The 21611-nt window shown below is 37.1% G+C and overlaps 1 protein-coding gene across 1 annotated transcript in view; it reads left to right on the plus strand.

Moving 5' to 3' along the window:
* The window catches only part of SLC35F1 (solute carrier family 35 member F1), a 384841-nt gene that overhangs the window by 238863 nt on the left and 124367 nt on the right, over positions 1 to 21611 (plus strand). Inside the window, exon 2 of the mRNA XM_055309461.1 lies at positions 891 to 1066. Coding sequence (XP_055165436.1) covers positions 891 to 1066 — 176 coding nt within the window. The remainder of the gene's footprint in view (positions 1 to 890; positions 1067 to 21611) is intronic.

Here is a 21611-nt window from a genome sequence, read left to right on the forward strand (position 1 = left end):
ACTTTCAGGGAAGGCAAAAGCCTGCTTTATTTCCAGGGGCTCTTCCTGAGTCAGACGATGCAGGTTTATATGATCATAAAACCCATATGGGCACTTTATTTCTCTGCAAAGTGAACCCCTTGACTCTGGCCTTTAGTCCCTACTACAATGGTCGACAATGCCTATGAAAAAGCCACAGAAAATATTTACAGAATTTGAAATGTTTTATTATACCACCTCAGTAACTAAATTTCCTTCGCAAATAGCAGTTTTACTGTGCAAGCGATTGTAACTTGTGTAGAGGAGCAGAGATCAGTGCTTATTAGTGCTTGCTAGAGCAAATTATGATCCAAAATCTGGAAATGGAAAGGAGATGGTCCCTCTGGATTGTCGGGGGTTTGTACATCCCCTTCCCCTAAGTGTTCCTGGATCCAAGATTTCAGTCTTAAAAAAAAAAAAAAGAGTCTGTCTTTATTGGAATGAGAACCTGAGGATAAGATTACAATATAGTGCTTCTTTGTCAGTGTGCTGGTGTTCTCTCAGGTTTCTGAATGCTTAATGAACGTGATGGTGGGCATCAGGGATGAGGTTAATTTCCCCCCACAGGCTCCAGAGTGCCATGGCTAAAAGCCAGGATTACTTGGAGAGATTTGGTCTCAAATCCCAGCTTTGCCATTTCCTGGTTATGTGACAGTGAGCAAATTCCTTAACCCCTCTAAACTTTGTTTTTTTCCCTCTATAAAACCTCACTAATAATTGCACCTTGCTTGTAGGATTGCTGTGATGGATGAAAAAAAAAGTACTACTTACTGCATTGAACCTAGTGACTGGCGCAAGTGCCCAATAAATTTTAACTGTTAGTGTTTTAATGGACTTCCTGCTGATCTTTGCTGTTTCTCTTTATTTTTCAGGGAGATGTTAATCTCTGTGGCTCTGGGCCAGGTGTTATCTCTTCTTATTTGTGGAATTGGCTTGACCAGCAAGTACCTGTCAGAAGATTTCCATGCCAATACACCAGTCTTTCAGAGTTTCCTCAATTACATCCTTCTCTTCTTGGTCTATACCACCACACTAGCTGTCAGACAAGGTAAGCATGCAAAAATGCATATGTAGCTTGGAATATAGCTCAATTTATTTTTTACAAACATCTAGAAGAATGATGAGCCATGACTAAATTAACTTTTTTTCACATACAGCATCATAAGACAATTCAAGACCTCAAATCTCACTTTTCTATTCTGCAATAATAAAGCAAACAAAATGAACAAAAAAATCACAAAGAAGCATAAATTGTGTGAATTCAGCGGGAAGTAGGAAATGCATGTATAGGCAAAATGTACAATTGCTCACTATCTGAATTTCTGTTAACATTCCTTGTACCCCTCAGTGAATCTAAATAGAGTGCTTCCCTAGATGCTGGAAAGGCCTGGAACATCTGTCCTCACTAATGCTGGTCCTGAGAAATCCAAGGGAATTACAGACAAATGTATATTCTTTAGGAAGGTGTCACAAGAAACATAAATATAGTAAACACAAACAACTCTCATAATAATAAAGGGGAAAAAAAGGAAAGAAAACTACCACAAATGGTCAGGTGAGATCTTCTGTCTAAATTTAAAATAGCTAAAGCAAGAAAAGAAGTCCTCCAAGAATCAATACAAGAAAAACTTTTTAATTGGCAACTGAAGTTGAAATCCTTGGGATGTATCTCTGGGGAGTGTAATTCAGAACCTTATGACTATAATGCTGACTCTGGTATAAAAACTCTTTTCTCTGGCTCAGAAATAGCCAACAGTTTGCCCCTAGGAGCTGTTGGCTGTGAAATATGCATTGAAAAATAATCATTAATAGGTTTAAAGACAATTATATACCTGAATAATAAATAAGGATACATGAATAGCTTTATTCATCAATCCTAACAGTCATACTTCTCTAAAACTTTGTAAGAACTGTATCAAGTATCTCATTTTTACTCTAATTATTTAAATGGCCATCCAGAATAATATTGTTTAATTAAAACAATGTGTCCAAAACTAGATTTTATTCCATTGGGACTGAATTCCAGTTTAACTTTGGATTTGTTTAAAGTATTGGAAAAGCTAGTTTCATTTATTTCTCAAAAAATTGTATTATTGGTGTTTGTTTCTTAAAGTTTAACCACAGTAGACATAATTAATTTAAGAATAAAATTTCAATGCAAAACTCAGACTACAAAAGTTGTAGACATTGAGTCTCAGCTATATTTCCTCAGCATGATCTGGAAGCTAATAGTTTGAACACTACAAATGCCAAAAAGAAAGCCCACAAAACTCACAGGAAAGTGGTGAATTTATCTTCTCCGATTTTTAGGACTAAATAGTCTAGGCTATGAGATGGTGACCTGTAATTAGTCCTCATAATGGGTTCTTGTCCATCTTACTTTCCAGGAATCCAGAGATTTAACAAAAACCTTCATGAGGAAAAAAATAAAATCGAGTCATTCTAAGAAAGAGAGAGAAAATTTCAGTCAGTAAAGCTTTGAAAACTAAATGTAGCAAAAGACCTAACATTTATAACAATACCTTTTATCAAGATTCTATAATACGCCAGACACTATGTATGTAAGTTATCTCTCTTATTCCTTCAGTCCAAGGAAATAAGTATTATTACCCAAAATTTTATAAATTAGGACACCAGTTTCTTTGCCTGCCTGTGCCTCTCTGGGCTCCCTGTATCCCATGTAGGTCCTAGGGAAGGCAGCAGGAGGAAAAGAAGATACTTTTGAATAAAAGGAAGGGGTTTTGCTTGAATTTTAAAACCCTGAATAAGGGATCCCTGGGTGGCGCAGCGGTTTAGCGCCTGCCTTTGGCCCAGGGCGCGATCCTGGAGACCCGGGATCGAATCCCACGTCGGGCTCCCGGTGCATGGAGCCTGCTTCTCCCTCTGCCTGTGTCTCTGCCTCTCTCTCTCTGTGACTATCATAAATAAGTAAAATAAAATTATATATATATATATATATATATATATATATATATATATAAACCCTGAATAAGAAACCAGCCCTGGTGCAAGGTCTATTGAGGCACAGCAATGAAGTTAAGAGGATATAGTCCCAGATATGGGGATACAGGGTAACGGGAGAGAGCACAGCTGACAAAAGACCAGGGACTAGGACAAGAAATTTGGAGGCTCTTTGGAAACAAGATTGAAGAGCGCCTGGGAAATTCTGTTTATCCCAGTCAGTGATGGAGAGATTCAATTTCTAAAATGCCCTCTCTGGACATTTCTGCCATTCCCTCAGATTATCACTAGATTCACTTGACATGTCTTTATGTGGGTGTTTACTCAGAATGTTTGTTTTAATCTTCATCTTTAGAAGTTTTAATAGGCTGGCATTAAGCTAACATCTGGAAATCAACATAGTAATTACATTAATTTTGTATAGGCTGATTCAGTACTATGTTCTAGAGATATAATAATCTCTTTCATTGTGTACCTCAAGATTTGAGAGGGAATGAACAGCAGAGCAAAGAGGATGAGAGGATGGAAAGTCTGGTGTGTGCAGGGGAGGTGCTCTCATAGTCACGATTCCTTCCCCTTTCCTGGTGCTTCCTGACCACTCCTCCCAGAGGCCTGCAGATTAGGACTGAGCAAAATTACTGTCTTTCCAGTTCTCCCAGAGCAGACGTCACCTATCCCGCCAAGCCACCATTTAATTTGACATTACCTTAGGCCACCTTAACTGCAGGAAGTTAGTCTCCGGAGCATTTTTTAAACAAATATTTCTTTCTCATTTTAACTGTACAACTTCTAAAAGGTTATAATTGTCACATGTGAATAGAATGTGATAAATCCCAGAAGCTCTTCAGAAGTGTTCCTGGTGACATGACAAAAGCCTTGTGGACATTGGACTTCAAAGTTAAACTGCCTTCTCTTTACCAGATTTGCACTGAACCAGTGACCAAAGACTTTGAAACAACAGATTCCAATAGAAATTCCAATATAACTCCAGTTCAAGCTGGAGTTCTGAATTGTCCCTAATTATTAATTGGTTCCTACAAAAATTTGACCACCATCCTCCTTAAGAAATGTGTGTCTTGTTGAACAGGCTTAAATCTAACCTTTTCATTGATTGATGCTGTTTTTATTCCAGATAGTTCTAAAATTCAAAAAGATTTTGCTGTTCATAACAAAGAACCTCAGTAGTACAACTTTACAGGGGGAAAAAATGTACTTCAAACAAGTAGTTCCGTTGAGAATTTAGCCATAACTTCGATGGGTTAATAGTAACCATTTTTTAAGAAATTATTCAGGCAAATAAAATGTACTCATTGAAGTAATGTCTGAAATCCAAACTCATGCTGTATGTAGATAGTAGGGCTTCAGGAATTATAAAGAAAAGCTCAGCTCTCTTCCTGTGTATCTTTCCTTTACTCTCACACTATCACACTTTTATCTCACACTTGTATCACACTTAGAACACTTTTGTCCCAGATATGTGGTGTTTTTCATACCAAGCAATTCTGTGGCACCAGCTGGTTGTCCTACACTTGAACTCAGTTCTGACACTGTCTTCCTAGACATAGCTAGTATAAGATCCCACAGGCTAAGAACTAAGTCTCATATGACTGCCCCTTTCACTTCAGATGCCAATTGCGGTCTGGGTTGTAACCTCTGCTTCTGACTGATAGACCGTAAATCAGAGACTCCTAGGACTTCCTTCTGGGGTTTGATTAATTACTTGCTGGAGTGGTTCACAGGACTCAGGAAAATGGTTTACTTACTGTTTATCAGTTTATTATAAAAGGATATGTTAAATAATTTAGTGAACATCCAGATGAAAGACATGAGTAGAGCAAAGTATGTGGGAAGGGGCACAGAGTTTCCATACCTCTCTGGGAACGCCACTCTTTCTGCACCTCTATGTGTTCATCAACCCTGAAGTTTTCTGAATCCTCTACTTCAGAGATTTTTATGGAAAGTTCATTATATAGGCATGATTGATCATTAACTCCATTTCTAGCCCCTTCCCCTTCTCCAGAGAATTAACAGGTGAGACTGAGAATTCCACATTTCTAATCATAGCTTGGACTTTGTGGTAACCAGTCCCTATCCTGGAACCCACCAAAAGTCACCTCATTAGGACAAAAGACATTGCCATCACCCTGGAAACGCCAAGGGATTTAGGAGTACTATGTCAGGAATCAAGGTCTCAGACCAGATATTGGGATATAAAGATGATCCTATGTACTCTTACTACTTTGGGAAATTATAAGAGTTGTAGGAGCTCTGTGCCACAAACTGGGGGCAGAGACCAATATATATTTTTTTCCTATTGTTTCACAAGAATAGAACTACAAAAGTACAGTGAAACTTCCAAAAACTTTTGGATTTGCCTAGGAAATTCTCAAATGATTCTTCCTCTTAACATAAACACATCACCATGTGTAATCGCCTTGATTTTTTCTAAATTTTTCTAAAAATTTTTTACTTTTTACTTTTTTTACTTTTTTTCTTAAAATTCCATGTAATGCTAGCTGAAATCAGGAAGCAGAGAAAAACAAAAGGCAAAGACTCTAAACAAGAAGAAAGAACAGGGTGGGGTCTAACTGAAGCCCAGCCGGTTCTTGCATTTATGTTGTAGAAACAAGAAATGTGACAGCCTATTAAAAACAAAAGTGAAGATAGGATATCAAGAAAACGATATGTCATCACACTTTTTGCCCATAAACTTCTTTTATCAATTATTATAAGAATCCTGCTGCTTCCCAGAACTAGTTTCAGCAGTTCTTAAATAATAGATACCCATGGTTCCTCTCCTGGCAATTTTTAACTTCTGAGTGTAGGTAAACCGTAGTTTTTAAACATTAGTTTTTTCTTCATCTGCCAGTTTTTCTCAGTTCTTGTCTTCCTAATTCCTCTTTATTTTTCCATTCACAGTTTACTCTGTGATAGAGGAGGAAAAGATTGTGGGGCAAAGGCAGGATGCTGAGGGGAAAAATAAAAGCCTTTCAATCTTTGTTTTCCTCCTTAAGGCATGGTGATAAAAAAGAAATGGGTATCGGTAATGAAAGAACAAATAAGGAAGTGTCTGCTTCATTTCATATACAGACTCTGGAAAGAAAATAAAATGTCACCATTGATCTTCATTAGATATATTCCTGGTGACTCATTCTAGAAGTTTTGCTTTTTCATTGAAATATATTTTTATAAACTCTTCCAATTTTAAATAAAAGACAAGCTTCCAGCTAAAAGCAATTTGATGGGTAGTGTATATATTTTGCTTTTCAGCAAATTCTTGAAACATGGACATTAAAGTATTTACTGAGTCATTTATATATTTCTTTGTGTTAGCATGAAAATGAAACAGGTTTCTAAGAGTACTAACAGAGCACTCTGAACACATCACCATGTGTAATCCCCTTGATTTTTTCTAAAGAGAAAATACTGAAAAGTAAACACAAGATATACTCTTCATGAAAATACCCTCATCTTGAGCATTAAACTCCAGAAGACAGAAATCCTAGTTCAAATTTCAGTTATAAGTGGGGAGGCCATGAACTCTGTTCAGTCATTTTAAGCACTCACTCTCCCTGCCTGCCCTACCCACCATCAACATTTTCCTACCCAGGGCACTCAAGTAGGGCAGGACAGGGAGAGAGTAATACATAAAATGAGAGAAATGCATAAAAACGACAGCTTTGCCTGCACACAACAACTAGATGCAACTCATAGCCCAATGGTCCGGTCCCATAGCCCTCAGCATTTTCAATGAATGCTCTTCTCAGAATTTATGCCAAAAAAGCATTTCTCCTTTTGGTGGTAGCTAGGGAAATATTAATCAGTAAGTAATTGCTACCTCTTCCCACACTAGACAAGCTTCATATTTGTTCTCTGCAGAAACACTGCACCTCTTACATACAATTACATAGGCTAAATTCTCAATTACCAATGTTGCAAGATTAAAAATATCCATGTAAATAGAAGAAATGTAGGACTTCAGGTAAAATAATATAGACCTCTCAGAAGCTACAATGACATCTTGGAAACTTAGGTATCTATCAGATCCTAGAGGCCCCTTGAAGATCTTGTCTCCCAAGTTCTGTTAATCATATACTGTATTTAGATTCTACTGAGATAGTCCTCCTATGAAATTCAATCCTTTTTTAAAATCCCGGTTATTATATTATCTGGATATGTAGTTTTAAAGAGTCCACTAGTCACTGTGATTTAAAATAATCCTTTTCTATTTTCTAAATTGAGTTGATCTTATTTTTTTTTAAGTATGACTTAAGAAACTGATCCTTTTTTTAAAAAATCCTCTGTGAATCTTTGCGCCTTGCCTTTCTTAGAATGTTCTTTGACCCGTACCATAGGAAGTTGAAAAACACAAGCCAGAGCAGTGAAAAGAGTTAAAGCAGGATCCAAGATTTTCTCAGAGCAAAAGCCCAAGTTATGCTCACACAAAGCTCAGTTTCCAGCTCTCTGGATAACCTTGACTAAGTCACTGAGGAGGACTGTTAGTGGATTACCAGTATAAGAAAGCACTTGGCAAGTGTAAATACTGAATTATAACAACCTTGAGAGTTGTGGGTGGAAATATTATTGTCACTTACCTAAGTCTGTTGAGGTAATATTCATGGGAGCCTCTTAAAAATTCTCCCTTGTGGGAAATTACCTGGCAAACCTCCATTCCTATTCCTTGTTAAGTGGCCTTTGTTTTTTATTTAAGTATGATTGCAAAGTTCTAGCCTCCATAGTATAGGAAGGTTGTAGTTCAGGAATTGAGGTACTCAGATGAATCCTTAGTAGACACTCCATGGGAATTATGCTTATGTTGTTGGGGATGGGAGAAGAAAACATGGGGCATGGGCAAGAGGGGAATATACACAAACCATACCAGGAAATTATTAGAGAAAATCACAAGAGAAAACTAGAGTCCAATTCTACTGAAACAATCTGCCAGCATATGGAGCAACTGAAACTCTCATGGACTGCTGCTTGGAATGCAAAATGATACCACCACTTTGGAAAATAGCTTAGCAATTTCTCATAAAGTTAAACATACACCTACCATATGACCCATCAGTCATACTCTTCTAGGAGAAATGAGAACATGATGTCCACACAGAGAACTCTATACAAATGTCCATTGCAGCTTTATTCATAATAGCCAAAAACTGTAAACAACCCAACTGCTTACCAATTTGTGAAAGGATAAACAAATTGCGGTGAATTCATACAGGGAGTACCACTCAGCCATAAAGAAGAATAAGCTACTGATACATGCAACGATACGGAATAATCTCAAAAGCATTATGCTAAGTTCAAGAAGCCAGACATGAAAGCTTTCATACTATGTAATTATATACTGAATTATAATATGATGTTCTGCAAAAGGCAAAACTATAAGGTGAGGAAATAGATATGTGGTTGCCAGAGCCTGGAAGTGAGACAGATTGACTGCAAAGGAGCACAAGGGAACTTTCAGGGTAATGGAAATGTTCTATAGATCTGGATTGTTGTAGAGGTTACAGGGCTGTATATATTTGTTAAAACTCTTCAAGCTCCACACTAGAAGAGATGGATTTTATCACATGTAAATTATACTTTAATACACCTGACCAAAGGCAAAAAAAAAAAAGAGTTAATTGTCTATTATCTCTCTATTGTTAGTTACCGTGTTAAAATAATGTCTCATTAGGCTCAGAGTCTCCAGCAGGGAAACTATAGTAGCTATTCCCTCAGTCCCTTACGGATATTAGGAAGTCAAAATTAAAACTTCCCACTTCATATGACATGCTTTTAGACTACAAGAATGAATATAGTTTCCAAGAAAAAAAAAAAACCTACTCCAAGGACCTTGCTTATTGACATGAACTATTATTTATCAAGTTTATAATCCATTAAATAACGTGAAAACACAGACACTGCATACATATGCAGTGCTTACAGAGTGAATCTGCACCAAATCAAGTCTTCCACAGTCTTAATCAAAGTGAAGAGTATCCAACAGAGCATGTCCCATTTGTGCTAAAGTGGATGAATCTCAAATAGACTGATACCTTACACAGAACTTTCAATATCACTTAAATCATCTTTAGATTAAAGGAAAATGACATATGCAATGCTATCTTGTCTTCTTAATGAATCTTTATATAAACATACACACATGCACACACACACTATACATCAGACCGTCCCTCATTCCCCATGCCAAATGCTTCACTTAAGGGATGGCCTTAAGTGAATTCTTTCATTCCAAACAGCTTACAAGCTTGGAGGATGGATTGTCTCTCTGTCTTATCTGGAGTCCTTGTTGACTGTGAATTTGGGAAATCTTTAAGCATTCACCTATCCATGCTGAGAGCTGGCATAGAGCAACACTCATTCTTGGCACGAAGCTTCGGTGTTCATGTGGGAGATTGAAGGGTGGTTACAAGATGATAACTGTATTGCCTGAAGGAGATAAGTCCCCTTCTGCCAAAATAGTGCTTTGTATGTAATTAGTGTAAAAATTCAGAGGAATAGAGCTTATCCTTACAATCATCTTTCTCATTAAAAAAGAATCATAATGGAAGAACAAAGCAGTCCCTGCAGTGAGTTGAATTGCTTTCCCTAAGTTTTCATTAAATCAAAGACTCAGCAGTTAGCCATCCTGTAGACACTATTGCAGTCTGCTACATGAGTTTTGCAGGGGAAAAAATGAAGCAAACATTTTTTTTTTTCCTTTACAGGATTAGAATTGCATTGTGGTTACTTTAGATCAGAATTCCCTGTCTATGCATTTTTTGAGTATCTGGTTTCAGTGATTTTCGCTTCTGAGATTTTTGAGGACCAGAAAGAAGATCATGTAACTCACCAAATTTAAATGTGGTATTTGCAAATGGTGGGTTCTGACTACAAGTTGGAATGACTGGGCCCCTTCAGTGACCTATAAGAGGAAAAACATAAAGGAAATGCCTTGCAAATAAAAGAGAACATGATGGGACGTCTGCCTTTGGCCCAGGGCGTGATCCTGGAGTCCCAGGATCGAGTCCCACGTCAGGCTCCCTGCTTGGAGCCTGCTTCTCCCTCTCCCTGTGTCTCTGCCTCTCTTTCTATGTCTCTCATGAATAAATAAATAAAATCTTTAAAACAAAAAGAGAGAACATGATCAGAATTTATGTTTCTGACTACTTTTTGTTTTACTATTTGACATTTCTATAAAGTAACATAAATGTTACTTTTTTACCTTAAAGTCTCTAATTAGCCATGTCTAAAATATTTATGTTTAAGAACCATATTTAGGAACACTACTTAAGTCTACTAAATTAGAATATAATTTTAAACAATTAGGATGTGGACTTTTTCTGTTTCTTAATTCAATCCAAATTTAAGAGCCTTTGTGTCATTTCAGTAAGTTTCCATAACTTTTCTGGGTTTTTCTTCATTTCATATGTCAAGGTAATAATAGCAACTGCCTCACAGATTTCCTGTGGACTAAATAAGGTGATATATGGAAAGCTTGTAACACAAGGTCAGGCATATAGAAGTATTGAATGCATATGATCTGCCATCATCGGCATTAGATTGACATAATAAATATTGATTCTCCTCCCTACCAGGTTGGATTTTACACATGTAACCCTTAATTTGAATACATTCCACCATGAAGACCCTGAAATTCATTAGCCATATTCCAGCAGTTGTCTTCTCCTTAACTCGTCACTGGATGTCACAGTAGGCACTGATATGATTCATAGAAGGATCAAAAAGAAGAGACATTTTAGATGTGTCCTCACCATTGTGATGGCCAATACGAGTCAGGGAATTCACTGATAGAATTATTACATTGGCACATGACTCATTCTGAAATGCACTAGCCCAAGTCCTTGTCTCCCAGGGTGTACAGTGGGGGGTCTTTTGCCTAAGAAAGCCAAGCCAAGGGGAGCAGTGAGCACCCAGAATCTGTCCAGAGGGAGAGCCACCCTTCAACTTTCAGGCATTGCTGCACCCAAACTATAAAAGATCCTAAAAGGGAAGGGAGCATTGCCAAAGGAAGAATCAGAAGAGCAATTCCCTAGGTCAGTGCTTGTCCCCAGAAATAAAAGAGTTCTTTGCTCTACAGCTTTGTTTTTGACCATAAAATCTCAAGGCAAAATTGTTTCCCACCCTTTCTTTTCCTCTTGTGTGTATGTATGTTTCCTTTCTCTTCTCCCATTTCCTCTCTTTGCTCAGCTTTTTCCTACTTCTGTAATCATAACTGATACACAAAGGGAGGAAATGGTAAGAGAAACATTCTCATTCACTTTACTGAGACACAACTGTCACTACAAATTTAGATATTACAGAGAAGATCCAGATTCGGTTTAAGCCATGCCTGCAAATTACTACTCCAAGTTACTATTCTTTGCTCAAGAAAAGGTTTGGAAGCACAAAGACACCAATTAAGATCTGTATGTTGCAAACTACGTTTGATTACCTTTTTCCCTGAATGTTTTTTCTTCCACAACACACACAGAATGCATCTGTGAACTGCAACCAACTAAATATGCATATGGAAAGCAAAACAGATCCAAAGCAGCTGGGAAAATCACATTCCTATTTGGCCTGCTGACCAAGGCATATGCCAGCTGGAGAAGTTGAGGACAAAGAAGTGTGGTTTGACCAAAGCCAAGAAGGGATGGCATTTCTGTCCAAGATAATTTCCAGCAAGGAATCAGTTCTTGGGTAATGGCCATAGATGCTTTAGAAGACCTATCATTACAACAGTAGGGATTCTTCAGATGTATTCCTAAGGGGGAGGGAGTGGGGAGGGGTGTCCTATATTATAATCAGAATCCCAAATCTCACTAGTTATTTGGAATAAACAGTGAGCAGCATGTACCTTTTAAGGGCGTTTCAATGGAAGCCATAGTACAAAAATCTATAAGCAGAGATCAGTCATACTAATGAACTATGACACAAACAAGAATTGTCCTTGAATGAGCTCATTAAAAGGAATCTTGCTCCCATTTTTTGGCAGGTAGGAATGTTTGTTCTATTTTAAAGTTGAAAAATAAAATCAGGGTGGGGAGAGGAAAAAAAATAAAAATAATCCAAGATGAAAAAGAGCTGTAAAATGCCCTGAGAGAGCACAAAGCTCTGGGGGCTCCATAGCCAGTGAAATGGCCACCAGTGTGTCATCCTCTCGCTGAGAAGAAGGGAAGGCCATGCCGTCAAGATCATGGAGCTCTCATTCACCCATCTTTCAGCAGGAAGAGCATGTCACAGACAAACTCAATGGACTACCGGGGCCTCACCAAATTCAAAGCATCTGGTTCTGTACCTACAAGCATATTTCAACTTTTGGCTTAGTAGATGTCATTCGCTGAGGTCGAAATTTCCAGCTGTGCTGTGTTAAATTCAGGGCCATTATAGCACAGCTTTAAGCAAGCCATTGATTTTAAACTTTTGTCAAACTAAAAGAAACTAAGTTAGATCATTCAGAAGCAAACAAAGAACTCAACTTCTAAAAATAAAGTTAAGGAACTTGGTAACTTCTTTTTAACAGAAATGTGTGGGCAGATCTTATGTAAGTGGCATAAATGTACAGGTCTCTGCACTGTTAAAAATTGCAAGTTATTTACTATATGGAAACTTAATAGATCCCAACTCCTAGTTTCTATTAGATAACTGGCCTCAGATACGCTTAGTAATTTAGATACACACCAGGAAAGTGTGTTCCTATACTCAAAGTGTCTCTCAACAAAAGGAGTCAGCCTGATACAAGCCAAGGATGCAACTGCTCCTCAGCCTACTGAGTTTTATAGTTTTAGTTCTGCCCATGTTTACTTCATACAGGACCTTCTAGAAGGCTCTGATCTTATTACATCTTGCTCAAATATCTCTTACCTAAATTTAATTTCTCTTGCCTTCCTCAGTCACACATTTCTTCCTTCATGTATTCATCCATCTATTATTCCATCCATTTATTCAGCAAATGTTTTTTGAGGGCCTTCCTCTTTTAGGCACTGTACTACCAGGTGTGAAGGATGCCTCACTGAGTAAAAATGATCTCCTTTCTTCCCCTCCTTCTAAGGCAAGGAGAGGAGAGTGACTAGGAAAGAGTCCCTGTAATTGCAGGAGGCCCAGTCTGAGGGCCTCAGTTTCCCTCCTCTCCACCACATCTTCATATAAAAGAATTTGCTTCTCTTCTGTCATCTATTTCCATGACTCTTTTCTCCATCGGCTGCCAGTCTTCCCTTTCCCAATTATTCACAACAGAAGACTTTATTACAAGCAGTTATAATCAATACGTTGCTATTTTGTGGCCTCCTCTTGACCCATGCACATACCCTTTGTTCTAGAATCCTGACTTTACACTAAAAGAACATCAGTTGTTCCTCCAGTCCCCGTACCACCCACCTACACTGTTGTTCCAAGAGAACACAGCACAGGTATCATCCGTCCTTTATTTAGACTTAGCTGTGGTGACTTCTTGGCTGCTAAGCTTCTATAAGCTAGAGCAGTTGGCTAATCTCATGATTATTAGTGACTTCCAAGACTCTCAAAGTTGTCCTGTCCTCTTATAAGCAGCTGTATATGGATCACAGGTCTCTGTCACTTTGCATGGCTGGTGACCCCTTTGGCTAGTGGCAAACTGTCTTTTCCTTTTTCAGCTTTATCCATTTAGGAAGCCCTTTTACCCCTTATGTGTCATTTGGGGATGTACTTTCAGCACTTGCTGGTTATATGAACTTAAGCTCCTTTCAAGTTTCAACAACTCCTGTAAAATATTAGAAACCACAGTAATTTAGTGTTATAAAGTGAAAAGCAACAGCACAGTAAAGAATATCAAAGCTCACTAGCTTTATCTCAGTACCTGACAGGGGAGAACCAACCTGGGACCACTCACTGGGACTATTAGCAGCTGTGAAGCAGCAGGAAGGAAAACCAGAACATCAACTTCTTGCTGTTGACCATTTTCTCATTTTCTTACTGTACAGCATGCTCTGTTCAGCAAATATTCATCACTTCTCCTTCAGGGTAGGTTACCATTTCATGGTATTCTGGAGGAAGAAATTAATGGTGGCTTTGATAACCAGTCTCACAATATGTACAATATCCAGTAGTCCCAATTGTTTTCAGAAAGTGGCACAGATAAATATCTAACTAAATGCAGCAATGATTATGATTCCTTTGAAAAAAAAACCCATTATTGCATCCTACTAATCTTGTACCAAAATTCCTAATCTAATCTATTCATGGTTTCACCTGAAAACCAGAAAAAGAGTATCTCTCCCTAGCAAGTGTGTCTCTAGCCACAGGTACCCCCTTGTGTAACTATGCAGTTCCCATTGCTAAAGTTTAAACACACCTAACAGACTAACTTAGAAAACTCCCATCATCTGTGGGGTTGAAGTTATATTTGGTTGTGGGATATATTGACTGATGCAAAGTTGCCTTCAGTTAAATTTCACAACTATTTATTGAGCCCACTGTGTACCAGATACTATGTGAGTGCCTTTCAGATGTCCTCTCTCTGTCTCCATTTGCTCTAGCATGCCTAAGCTAAGCCACCTATTGCCTCCTACCTGAACTGCTGTGACCACTCCTGAGCTGTGCTCTCTCTGACACCTGCCACCACTTCATACACCCTTTTTAAAAACTTTTTTTGTTCTAAGCTAAAGAGCATTAGTCAATCAGTCTTTGGATAATTATGTAAATCTTTCTTTATTTTTTATTTATATCAAATTCAGTATTTTAAAAAATAGTTGAGGGAAGGAACTGGTGATTTTTTTTCCATACCCATCAAAATCAACACATACTTCTCAGCTTTATTCATTGAACCAAAATAAGATCTTTCAATAAGGTTCAAGAAGCTCAAAATCAAGATACTAGAATGTTGTTGTTCCTACTTTCCAATTAACCTGCTGACTTGAGGAAAGGAAGTCAAAGATGTAATATTCTAATTATTGTTCTCTGAGCAGGGTGTCTTCTAAAGTGCAGACTAAGTTGCTTTGGATTTCAGAGTGAAAATATTGATCCAAATGTAAAAAAAAAACAAAAATTTAATATTTTAGGTATGAGTTTCATAAAAAATTACTTTGGGGCAGGGGGTGGCTCAACAGTTTAGTGCCTGCCTTTGGCCTAGGGCATGATCCTGGAGTCCCAGGATCAAGTCCTGCATCAGACTCCCTGCATGGAGCCTGCTTCTCCCTCTGCCTGTGTCTCTACCTCTCTCTCTCTCTCTTTCTCTCAAGAATAAATAAATAATATCTTAAAAAAATAAAATAACTTTGGGACCACTGGGTGGTTTACTTGGTTGAATGTCAGACTCCATTTTATAAGAAACATCCTTGTAAATATATTTTAAATATATGTAAGAATATTTTGTAGTTTAGATTCCTAAAAACTTAAATGCTGAGTCAAGAGCATGTTAAATATTGATAAATATCACTAAATCTCCCCTCTCCAGAAAGTAATATCAGTTCAAAAGCCTATTAACGGTATTTGAGAGTATGTTTCCCTCTTCCTTATCAACATCAGATATTATTGGTAATATTTTTGCCAATCTAAAAGTGAAAAAACCTCATTGTTTTAAATTTCATTTCCTTAATTACCAGTGATATGAGCATCCTCTTGTATGTTTATTGACAAGGTTTATAGCTTTTGAATCCTAAAATAAAAACATGAAATGATAATGACCCCTTACACAGTCTGTTCTTGGTATAAGACTAAGTCCCATGGACTCCTTTCCTTCTTTCTCTCACTCAGTCTGTTGTCTTTATCTCCTCATGAATTAGTGCAAAGAGGGGAAAACAAATGAGCCTTGTGTTATGTTCCTCTGGAAGAATGCCACTGCCAGAGTATTGAAGTAATAATACAGAAATTTATATCATCCATAAACCTTTTATAGTAGTGTAATTAGCAGGGCTATTAATATTACCTAAGCCTAGCTTTCTTTATTGCTGTAAACACAGCTTGTGATCATATAAATGACATCAGTATTAATCCTTTAGGGCATCATGTAAACCAAAGCACATGAGTCAGTTAGTTTAGCTAGAGTTTAATCAGAATCTCCATTCAAAAAAAAGGATCATTTTTTATTAGAAAGCAGAAGGATAACCTTTGGGCATTTTCCAACTTTGGGTTCCAGGAAAGGTTTACTGGTGTAGACGTGCCTGGGAAGAATGGAGTGGAGAGAAATAGAGAAATTTTAACCTGTATCAGTGTAGAATTATGACCATTAGCTAAATATATTTTGGCTATTCTATGGTTCAGTGTTATTTACATCTGGTTTTCTTCTCTCTTGTGCATCTTTATCAATATCTAATTCAAAGAATGAAGTGAGTTTAATGCATATACTTCATATCTCTTTTTCTAAAAACAATGAACGTGACATGCAAGTAGGTTCCAGGGATTGCAAATCAGTGTAAATTAGCAATATGGTTTAGATGACTGGTGTGGAAATCAGGACAGTAAAATTACACTGAAGGATGGTCTCAACTATGAATATGTTTCTTCCTTAAGCAAGTCAGCTTCATATCTCTTTGACTCAGATTTCTTGGCTGAAGAAAAACAATGAGGATAACTATCCAATAAAAATTGTTTATTAACATATATTGATCATTTTATTTGCTCAAAGATGATGTCATTAAAATGTTAATCTATTTGATATTTGAGGGACATACTCAATTTGTGTGGCTTTTTAAAAGTCAGCTATTATACTCAAGCCTTAGCTCCAAATAAAAACTGCATATTTCAGAATGAGTAAGATTTTCTGAAACAATAGGTGCAAAGTCAATCCATTCAACTTGGATGATCTTTGATAAAGAGAAGAGCACAAGTAAAGAAGGGAGAAAGAAATAATGCACAGTGAGTTTGTTTGATTCTATGAACACACTATACACCATTTCAAGTACCACCTCAAAGGAGAAAAAGAAAGGAAATGAAAATGTACAATATAGCTACTACATACTAAGCATTGTATAGGTCATTTTGTATATGAAAAAACTGAGGTTTAGAGAGATTGACATATCAAAAATTATATAGTGACTTCCTTTTAGGATATAATTAGTTGCAAAAGACAATCACCCTCACTCCAACAACAGTAACATATAAAATCATATATTTTTTCTGAACTCATCAGAAAGCTGAGAAAGAAAAAAATCTAAATGTATAAAATTCCAGAAAATTCCATTTGTAAGACAGAAAAGATTCAGTTTCTTTCATCCATTGCAGAGTGACAAGAGAAGGAATCAACAAAGAGAGAGGCAAGAAAAAAACAGCCAAAACTTTAAGTATTAATGTGCACATGTGGGGTAGTGTGACAGATTATATTCTCAAGGACTTCAGCCACAGAGCGGTTTTATACACACTTCCAGACTGTGTTCCATGGGTCTTTGCCTAGTGCTGGGCATTTATACCAAAGACTGAGAGGTGGCACAAAACTAAAAGATTCTACCTAATGTGTGTGAAGACTCCTTAAGTGCGTGACAGCCATGTTTTGAAAATGGAGAGAAGTAATATCGGAGATCTGAGAGAAACCAACTGGAGGCAATCCAGACTTTCAGATGCCAAGGATTGGCAAAAGAGTTGAGAGAAATCCTTCTGAGATGTTCCAGGCAGAGAGAGATTTCTAAAGGTTCAAGAAGTCTACCCTAGGACTAGAAAGCAAAGAGAATTCCCCCAGAAACCCAACTGTAGTCAACTGAATGCAAAAGAAAGGTATATTTTTCATGGTTCAGAAAGTTGGTATCTGGAGATAAAGTGCAGAAATCTCCAGAATCTCAGCAGTACTCAGACCTCAAGTCCTGAAGAAGGGTAAGGACTGATCCTGCTTTCAAGATATTTTAAGTCAGTAGTGAACTAACTCAAACTGAAGCTGCAGGAAAGCCTCATCTCAGTGATCAAGTTGACTCCTCCCACAGCCAAGCATCCAAACACAGAAAAAGGACTTTCTGTTTTTGAAAGTAAATATGTTTTTCATTCAGTCCTTACTGCTACTATATACAAAATACCTGAGTACAATAAAAAAGTGATGAAGCAAGAAAATGTGACACATGGTCAAGAGAGAAAATAATCAATAGAAGCGGACCTAACAATGTCATAGATGTTAGAATTATCAGATGAGAACTTAACTATAATCATAATCCCAAGTTCAGGTGGATGATCTTGACAATACTCATGAAGAAATGTGGAATTTCATCAAAGACAAGGAAACAATTCTAAAAATAGTCAAATAGGAATGATAGAAATAAAAAAATTAAAAATGAAGAATATAGGATTCAGTAGAGAAAAGAATCTGTGAATTTGAAGATAGGTCAATTCAAAGTATCCATTTGAAGCACAGAAATAAATGAGTGGAAAAGAAAAGAAAAACAGAATATCTGGGACAATATGAAATTATCCAAAAGGCATGTTTTTGAACTTACAGAACAAGAAGAGAGAGACAGTGAGGCAGAATAAATATTTGAAGAGATAATAGTTAAGTTTCCAAATTTGTTGAAAGACATCTAATAAATCCAAGCAGTCTGGGAAATCCCAAACAAGGTAAATACTAAGAAAACCACATCTGGGTATATCATAGTCAAACTGCTAAAAACCAAAGACAAAGAGAAAATCTTGAAAACAGCAAAAGAAAGAAAAGATATGGGGCACCTAGGTGGTTGAGCATCTGCCTTTGTCTCAGGATCTGCCTTTGGCTCAAGATCCCTGGGATCCAGCCCTGCATGGGACTCCTTACTCAGCAGGGAGCCTGCTTCTCCCTCTCCTTCTGCCTGCTGCTCCCTCTGCTTGTGCTCAGATGCTCTCTCTCTCTCTCTCTCTCTCTGTCAAATCAGTAAATAAAATCGAAAGAAAAAGAAGAAAGAAAGAAAAAGAAAGAAGAAAGAAAGGAAAGAAAGAAGAAAGAAAGAAAGAAAGAAAGAAGAAAGAAAGAAAGAAAGAAAGAAAAGATACATTATACTAAAGGAAAAACACCTCTCACCAGAAATAGTAGGGACAGGAAGATAATATAACATAGTTAAAGTGCTAAAAGAAAGAAAAAAGATACCTGTCATCATGTAAGTCTATAAACAGTGAAAATATGCTTTAAAAGTGGAGGCAAATAAAAGGCATATAGCTAGTAAGAAGCAGAGCTAAAATTTGAACCAGAACCATATAAATGGGAAGATTGCTTCCCACCACAGTCAGCCCTGCCTATTGTATTTGTGTGTTGGCATATGTCTATGGCGATGCCAGCCATTCAATGTTTAATATTTATAATTTATTTTTATTGTAAAAATGAATGCCTGGTAAAAAAATTAAATCAGTAAGAAGTATGGAAAGTAACACCCCATTTTCTACCTCCCGTACAACTCAAATTGGCAAATTAGAGATAAGCTCTATTGAGTAACTCAATATGGCCCGCTTTCCTTGATCTTATTTCTTAGACTTGAAATGTTAAAAGTCATCCAGAATCCTTGTCAGCCTTTTTCTGTCATGGTAAATCCTCATTGCCAATAAAAATAAGAAATTCAATACTTTATGCAAATTCAGTATATTCCACTTCTTTCTATCTTAAAGCTATTAGAAAGAGCAAAATTTTCTAATCAATTTACCATAGTGGTACTGAGATAATTATTTAAGTTATAAAAGAAAGCACAACATTTTATGTGGTTTCCTGCTGCCTAAGATATCTGATACTCTCTAACTCCACCTGTCATTGTGCAATGTTTTTAAGCTTAGTTATATGAGACAGATTCAGTTTCACAAACACTATTTTTTGTCATAGGCATACTCATGTATAGTACCAACAGATATGGTTGGCAATTAAAAAAAAATCACCATTTTGCAGTATGTATTCACAATAGCATTCTGGGGCAGATGAGAAGTCATACCTAAAGGTTATGAGCAGTGGCGTCTTGACTAAGCACTTCACCTCCACTTGAGAAAGTATCTGTAGTCACTACATGGTTCATAGTTAGCTAATCTATTTTCAGATAGAGCCAAAGAAAAAAATAATTTTGTTTCATTTATAATACTACTGATAAAAGAAAAAAAAAGTGTTGGTGGAGATTTTAAGAGTCACCTACTACAACTGTATAAAATCTCCACTTCTCCAATATCCAGTCCAGGGACTCAGAGTATGCTTAAGTATTCTGAACTCTGTATTTCAGAGAAATACATCCCGTCTTGGGCTGCCCTGATTAAATTTCTTTCTTGTAATAAGCCAAAATCTGTTTCCTTTTTTGCTACCCAGTATCGTAAATCTATTCTGGGAGGCCCCATAAAATATTAATTTCCTCTTTATAAGATAGTCATTGAGAGGCCCTGGGTGGCTCAGTCAGTTAAGCTGTGAGCTCTTCACTTGGGCTCAGGTCCTGATCTCATGGTTGTGAGATCAAACCCAGCATGGAGCCTGATTAAGATTCTCTCTCACTCCCTCCTCTCAACTCTCCCAGCTTGTGCCTTCTCTCAAAAAAACTTTAAAAAAGAAAAAATAGTCATTGAAATACTTGAAAAAAACCCTCATGCACACATTTCCCTCTAGGCTAAGCGTCTCTAGTCCCTCAAAACTCATCCCTTCTCTATTCTGATTACTCTCCTCTCAACCTCTTCTATTTAGTGCATATTCTTTTGAGAGATGATTATCCACTTTTCTGCTTTTCATAGTGAAAGAAGAATGATCACTTCCCTCTTTCTAAATATGGCACTCTTATTTATAAAGTTTAAACTTGAATTTGATCTGGGCTTTTTTTTTTTTTTTTGTACTCCAAGCTCAGCTAACCTTCAATAATCCCAAATAAAAAAGTAATTGATGGATTTTTCTTAGTATCTTTATTATAGGAAGGCATTTTCCACTAGTTAATTCCATAAATTTTAACTTGTTAAAGTTATTTTTTCTGATACCTGACCAGAATTCCTTCTGCTGTATTATAAACTCACTTCTTTCTAATTATCTTTTGTATCCCTCAAAGTCACCTTAAGTTATATTAAATCACCAAAACCTTTTCATCTCTGATTAAGGACTACTGCATACTTTTTAAAGCTTTCTTTATAAGTCCTATTCTCTATGCTTATCATAGCTTTCACTGTATCCCTTCATACTCTCTTTGATCTCTCCACACTCCCTAAAAATGTGAAACTCTAAATTACATACTCTTAAATATAGTATAACTGACAAAAGTTCATCTTCTCTGAGCAAGCTTCCCTGTCTTTGTGCTGCCTTAGATGAATTTTATCTTGTCATATTGCTTCTATTAAATCAAAACTTACTGTAATTGTTAAGAAAGTATACAAGATAAGTCCACTGATGTCTTTTACAGTTGCAGCATGGAAGACTTGTATGTTTCATTGTGAAAACTCAGAATGAAAGGAATGGAGTGAATTTCTTTAAGAATTTTCCTCTTGAGTTTAAAAGGGAAAATGCCAGAACTTTGGAGAGGGAATGATCTCTTTTCTAGTCTGGTCCAGCCTCTTCTTTTTATTGTTCCCTAACCTCCTCTTCTTATTGGGTTTGTGACAAATTGGTTACAAATTACAGAGGATTTGTGTCTCTTCTTTAAATAATCAATACTGGGGTGGCCCGGGTGGCTCAGCAGTTGAGCATCTGCCTTCAGCCCAGGGCGTGATCCTGGAGACCTGGGATTGAGTCCCAGGATCGAGTCCCACATCGGGCTCCCTGCACAGAGTCTGCTTCTCCC

This window comes from Nyctereutes procyonoides, unplaced genomic scaffold (assembly GCF_905146905.1).
Source record: "Nyctereutes procyonoides isolate TBG_1078 unplaced genomic scaffold, NYPRO_anot_genome, whole genome shotgun sequence".
Classification (NCBI taxonomy): Eukaryota; Metazoa; Chordata; class Mammalia; order Carnivora; family Canidae; genus Nyctereutes; species Nyctereutes procyonoides.